The 7189-nt window shown below is 36.0% G+C and overlaps 1 protein-coding gene across 1 annotated transcript; it reads left to right on the forward strand.

The window, feature by feature from the left end:
* Positions 1–290: 290 nt before the first annotated feature.
* Positions 291–3203, forward strand: LOC119577969 (senecionine N-oxygenase-like; the record flags this gene model as incomplete). Its single annotated transcript, XM_037925668.1, is given in 7 exon segments — positions 291–488; positions 647–785; positions 1058–1191; positions 1692–1869; positions 2038–2188; positions 2327–2490; positions 2634–3203. Coding segments are annotated over 7 exon segments (1420 nt in total), but the record flags the coding sequence as incomplete, so codon positions are not given.
* Between the last annotated feature and the right edge of the window lie 3986 nt (positions 3204–7189).

Here is a 7189-nt window from a genome sequence, read left to right on the forward strand (position 1 = left end):
TATATATATATATATATATATATATAATATATATATTAATGTATATTTATATATATTGTTTTTATTTATTATCATCATCATTGGTATTATTATATAATAATAATAATGATAATTATAATAGCAATAATTGTTCTTATTATTACTATTATAATTATTATTGTTTTTATTATCATCATCATCATCATCATCATCATCATCATCATCATCACATTATTATTATTATTATTATTATTATTGTTATTATTATTATTAAAGTAATTATTACTCCTCTTAGTATTACATTCTTGCAGAACCATGAAGGTGGTAGGAGTCATTGGAGCTGGGGCAGCGGGTCTCTGTGCTACTCGACACATCTTGTCCTCAGAGGAGCTGACCCCAATAGTATGGGAACAGTCGTTGCAGATAGGTGGTACATGGAGGCTCTCGAAAGATATTGGGACAGATAGCAGAGGGTTTCCAGTACACTCAAGCATGTATGAGAGCCTGAGGTGTGTTACCTGTGTATTAATATTTTTTGTTTGATATTTGTTTGGTATAAGATTGTTGGTGTATTTGCTGTGCTTTTCTAATGCTTTGATATTTGTAATTCCATACTGATTATGTTCGGGGTAACTAATAGGTTTTGATTTTTTTTTTCCATCACCAGGACCAATTTACCAAAATTGCTAATGCAATTCCCGGATTTTGACTTTCCAAGTAAGGCAGAATCTTTTGTTCATCACACAACTATTCTCAAATACCTGGAAGATTATGCTGAACACTTCAATCTTCATCCATATATTAAAGTAAGAATATTTTGAGTTCTTAATATATTTTATTGTACAAACTTTTTTATATACGTATTTTATTTATTTTAAAAAGGATCTGTTTTACATTTTTAGATGTGTTTCATTCTTACTGAAACCAAACCAGTATGTAAAAAAATGAGTTGCATATCCTAATAACTATTTTCAGAAAGATTACTTGTTTTTGTAACATCAGCACTGAATATCTGTCTAATGTATTTGGTTATATAATACAAGAAATAATCTTTTAATCATAATTATTAATTTTATAGCTGGGCCACCATGTAGAGAATGTGTCTGTATTGGAGAGTGACGAAGGGCCTCCATGCTGGGCTGTTACAGTGAAAGATCTGTCCACTGATGTAGTCAGTACTGTCACCTGTGATGCCTTGCTTGTTTGCAATGGGTATTTATTCCAGAATATTTTTCATATTTTCTTTTAATTTTAAAGTAGAGAAGATGAGAACTTATTGACAGTGTATTACAGTTACTTGATTTGCTGGAATTCATATTACTGTACTTTGATTGATTTATTTATCTATTTATTTATTATTATTATTTTAGTTAGCAGATTTTTTTTCAGTATTGTAAACCACTTTATATCGTGGAGAGAAAAATATTTCATTGCATGGCATACCAAAAGGCTATTTTAACCAACTATGTAATTTGAAATTATGCCAAAGAATAATTAATAATTGAAATGTAGAGTTCATACCATGCTAAAATGACAAGTGTTAAGGATGATGATGTCTGAATAATGAACTTTTTATTTCTTCCAATTGTTAGACATGCCTTTACATATTATTTACTGCCTGTATCCATTTATCTCAATTCTTAAACATGTCAATGAGTGAAATGGTTGTCTCTAAAATAGCAGTAACACTAGATAATATCAACTTTCAACAGGCACTTCTCCACACTTCAAAAGCCACTTATTGAAGGGATTGAGGATTTCAAGGGTCGACAAATTCACAGTCATGACTATCGTGAACCATCACCATACACAGATTCCAGAGTTATAATCCTTGGTGCTGGGGCCTCTGGGCTGGATATTTTAATGGAAGTATCTGCTGTTGCCAAGGAGGTGAGAACCAAAAATTGTTGAAAAATTAGACTTTTAACAACGCAGCTGAATTTTGTTTTCCAGTTAAAAAAAATAATAATAATAACTGTGGTCTATAACAGAGAAACATTACATATAATTTTCTTTGGTTTTATTATTATTATTATTACTTTAGTTGTTTGATCCTAGGTACTTCTTTCTCACAACCTGCCAGTTTCCTTCCCTTCTGAGTTTCCTCCAAATGTCAAACAAGGTTCAGGCATAATGAAAGCGTCTGAAAATGGCTTTTATCTTAAAGACGGAAGTTTCCAAGAAGCAGATTGCATAATATACTGCACTGGTAACGGGTTGACTATAATTCTATGCATTAATTTATGCTTGAAAATAGAATTGTGTTGCAGAATACAGTAGATAATCTTATAACATAATCCAAAATTCATACTTGTAAGCCTATAACTATGAATATTTTCCATTTCAGGCTATAAATATACCTTCCCATTCCTTGAAGATAAATGTGGCATCACAGTTGAGAATAACCATGTAAAGCCACTGTACAAACAAATTATCAATGCTTCCTTTCCCACCATGGGATTTATAGGCATCCCATCACGTATCGTTGTGTTCCAACTCATAAACTACCAGGTAGGAATATATTTTAAGGAAGTAAGGAATATGTTGTTTGGATATATTTATTTTTTACTTGATTATGTAAGACTGGAAATAGTAATGGGAAAGTCTTCACCAGATACTATCTGTATACAGCATATACATATTTCTTGTCACAGGTACAGTACTTCCTTGCAACCTTAACAGGGAAAACTCGTTTACCAAGGACAGCTGAAATGAAATCAGAGATTGAAGCCTATGCTGGAGAGAGGAAGAAGCAAGGATGGAAAGAAAACCAGTACCACATCTTGCAAAATGACCAATTCCAATACATGGAAGACCTGGCAACTCTGGCTGGCATAGAACTGCCTTCTCCACACCTGAAAAAAATCTGGGATGTGGTCATTCCTCGTCTGCTTTTCTCCTTTCCAAACTTCAAGACCTATGAGTATTCCCTTGGAGAAGATGGGGCATTAGTTGAGAAGTGGGAGGGCGAGGTAGTCAGTACATCATGGGACCTTACAATACTGACGGCTAAACAGATATCCCGGCTTCTGTGGCGCAATTTCCCAAAGATTGCATATATTCTGGGCTCTGCAATTCTTAAGAAATTAAAGGGTTTTGTTGGATTGTGATGTTCCATGCATATTTTCAGAGGAATGGTTAAATTTTATGAGTTTATGTGGGGTATGTTCTTTTGTAATTACTGATGTAGTTTACTTTAGCTGATTACTTACTGGCCAGAATGAATTGAAAAAAAAATATTTTATGACTAATGCATAGTGTATTTTTGATAATTACTTGTTATGGCAAGATAGAGAATTTTGCAAGCATTTTATATCTGCTGAATCAGTAGAAGACCATTTAATGATTGTCATAATGAATGACAAATTGGAAAATTATATTTTTTATATACTCTTGATCTTTTGTAATTGTTAGATAATTTTATATTCTATAGTTAACCCACCATCACCAATGAAATGTGTTCACTTTAGTACTGTTTTGTGAAATGTCTCTGCACATGGAGAGCTCTGCGAGAGCTTAGCCATAAAGGAGTCAATTAGTAGTGTGACCTCACCGATTTCATCTTTCCTTGACTTTGTGGGAAAAACTTTTTTTTTTTTTTCTATTTATCAATATCGATGCTGTTATTTTTATTATAAGCATTATAATTATTATATTGTTACTGACATTACTAACAGCAATATAAGATATCAGAATTTATTTTAAAAAATCAAGGAGACGGTTAAGCAGGTGAGATAGGTAGTACTCATAATTGGCTCATTGGTGACTTAGTAACGTTTCAGTATTCTGCCACTTCCACGATATGAAACTGTCTGAACCTTCTTTTAACACTACTTTGTTTATAGATAATTTTAGTTCAAAGAAGGCTGACAATGACAGATTAATGTGTATCTCCAATATTTGCTTTTGTTTGACACGTAATAAATGTTAATGTACTAAATATATGGAAATACCTAAAAGACAAAAGATGATGATTTCTTTTTATATTAGTTATTATAACTTCTAGCACAGAATCATGATGCCATTTGAGGGTAAACAGGGTATTTTGAATATGCAAGGTAGTAGTAACAGTATTTTTTTTTATTGATAATTTTCTGCCATGTCAACATCTAAAGTCATTAGCAGTATATTCTAAATACAATGATAGTGTGAGACTTGGGGGCAAAGCCCCCCAGGAAGGAAGTGCTATATGACAAAGGTCATATGGTGCTATGGTAAATTTAATAGCAAAAAGGTTCAGGAATGAATTAATGATTAGGGTAAAGTTACAGGTTGAATAATACTACAGGGTAGTATAGTAGTGAAGAGGGTAGAGACAGGGAGCTGATGGTATAGTATAAGATAAAGTTTGTTAAAAGAGGAAGAAGTTAAGGGAGTAGGGAGCATTACGATAATGTATTGTGGTGAAAACGGCAAAAATTTCTTAACTATTAGGATAAGTGGGCAGATCAAGGGGATGAAAGAATGCAAATGGAAAGAAGAAAAGACCATGCAAAATTAGTTAAAGCAAAGGCTGAGGACCAAGGTAAGGGTGACACTCTACCTTGGGCCTCAGTGCCCATCTCCTAAGCCCCCTCATGGCAACAACCAAGGGATTGAGGGGGGGGGGCTTAGTAACAGTAGAGGAGGCTGTGAATGAATGGTAGCTGATCAATTCTAGCTTTATCAAGTTCAGTAAAGGAATCACACAGTCTCTTTAGGCATCTTTTGCAGATGTATTTAATCAACTCCTTGGATCTGCGTACCTTGCTGCCTGCATGGTCCGGGCATTAGGCTTATTTGAGTGGCAATTCTCGGGTATGTGGCTTGTAGAGCTGGCCACGAGTGTTCATGTGTGGTGTCAAGACTTCTTACCTCCCCTTTGCAATGTTATTTATCCTTTTTTACTTAAATATTGTTTTTTTGCCATTTTGCAAGATGTATATTTGTCATTTGATATGCTGTACCAAGATGGTCATACATTTTTTTCCTTGCACTAAATTGAACTTTCCCACTTACCTCAACTTCCGAGTTAGCATAATCTCTTACTTGGTTGGACTTTATGTACTATTCGGAAATCGATGAAGCGGGCATGGCTAGAAAGAGTTTACAACCTGTTAAGAAAAGAATACTCCACTGCAGGATGAATAATAACCATGTATATTTAAAATAGATATTGTGTAGTAGAGCCTTTAAGAACACGCTGTGGTAATTGGCGATTTAGAAATCAAACTCGCTGTTATACAGCAGCAGTAATGATTCCCATTCCAACGTCGCTGGTAAAGGGTACGAGATGTGAATGAACTTTCCCCTAAGAAGACTTAACTGGTATTCAGTGCACTTGCTCGTTGTATGGCGGTTTAATAGTATTTTTTCTGTAGAGATAACGTGGCTACCAGTGGACCACGTGGCTGGTTACCATGCGGATCCAAAGTCCCAAAGAAGAACCACCCGCTCAGCAAGAACGGAGGTCACATTTTATATCTCACCTCATTTGACGGGAGTTCGTGTCAAGCACCCGACGCGGTAAGGCCGGCTTCGCCCTCTCCCTCTCCCTCAGGGTTAGCTGGCCGCGACCGCATACTGCGATTACCCTTATAACTAGACGTGTCTCGTGTGTTCTTATATTGCGTGTGTCAACTCTTAGGAATAAAGAGTGAATGCCGTTAACAAGTATAACTACCCCTCTGCTCACCATTGTATGAAGGATGATAGCCTTTTAAAGACTGGTGGCAGCGAGGGCCGTTGCATCCTTTTGGCATGCAACATGAACGCACTTCCAAAGAAAATCCACTCGACCGCAAGAAGACATGTCGAAGATGAAAAAAACACGTAAGTACACGTTTGGGCCCCCTTTTATTTCTTTTCCCTTCTCCCATAAATGTGTTAAGCCGTTGTTGTTTTTTTGTTGGGTTAAAAGGTGCTAATGACAGCAAATTGCACATTCTCACACTGTTACCTTTACCTCAGATTGCATTTCCGTGCGATCGAGTATGTGATCATTAAACATGAATATTGTTCGTTAGTTAAGTAATTATTTTCTCTCGTTTTTAGAGATTTATATCGTTTCATCTGCAACGAATTTAAAGCGTTCGTGATTTTATCTTATCACGAATATCATTTCATTTGATCTCGTCCCGACCTGACCGTCTCTTTTCTTTCGCTTGCGGTCACTTTGGATTAGAAAAGGTTGTTTTCCGTCTTGACCTGACCTCACTTTCTCTTTTCCTGGTCGGTGGCGACGTGGAAAGGGTCAATATGACAGCTTGGTTCCCTGTAATTTGGTTGTTTGGTTGACACCTTGGGAATTAACCATAGCATGTAACGCAGTTTCATAGAAATGTATTATTTTGAATGTAACGTAGGATCTTCCCCCATATCATAGTGCACAGAATTGCCCGATATTGCCCCGGGGTTGCGTAAACGCCTAATAGATCTGTGCTCCATCGTTCGAAAGTAGGAACAATAAACCGGAGTTATTCGTTCGATTGGCAACTTTGAGTCGGTGTGACTGAGGGTTAAGTCCGTTAATTAATGTAGGACTAGGGTTTAAGCTAGAATCATTTGCTTATTAATCACACCTTTCTCACCCTCTTCAAGTCGCTTGCATGTTTTGGGTATATCCCAAGCATTTGTGTGATTTGTGATAATTTAAATATCCTCAGGGAATTTTGCGAGCGCCCATCACAGATATGCAGAAAAGAGCAGGTTATTTATTTCCCTGGCTCGAGTCGCTTCAGTCATATACGGCATTTGGGTATAGGATCCCCCCGTTAATGAGTTTTAATGAGGTCTGACATGCTAGCTAGACATGTACCTCGGCAGTTCAGATTTCTGACCCCGAGAAGATTTGCTTGGTTAATAGCTTGCAAAAAAAAATTTCATGTCACTATTCATTTATGCATACATTCTGTCGCATATCATTAAATGTTGAATTCAATATGGTAGTTGAAATAATTTTAAATAGCTAGCATTGCTATTTTACTTCAGTTTTGTTATAGTGAACGTTAATATTCGTGTTTGTGATTCATTCTCTGTGTGAGGTCACTCTCGCTTTCCCTCTCATTCACGCTAGCTGTACTCACACGTACACACACACACACACATTCACCTCACTCATACACGCAGGACAAAAGACATTGATCCTTTTCATTAATAGGATTGGTTGCTGTCTTAGTGCCGGCGTAAAGATTTATGATGTATCTCTTTAGCCCGCAATTTTGTCTGTCGT

Source organism: Penaeus monodon, chromosome 10 (assembly GCF_015228065.2).
Source record: "Penaeus monodon isolate SGIC_2016 chromosome 10, NSTDA_Pmon_1, whole genome shotgun sequence".
NCBI classification, from domain to species: domain Eukaryota; kingdom Metazoa; phylum Arthropoda; class Malacostraca; order Decapoda; family Penaeidae; genus Penaeus; species Penaeus monodon.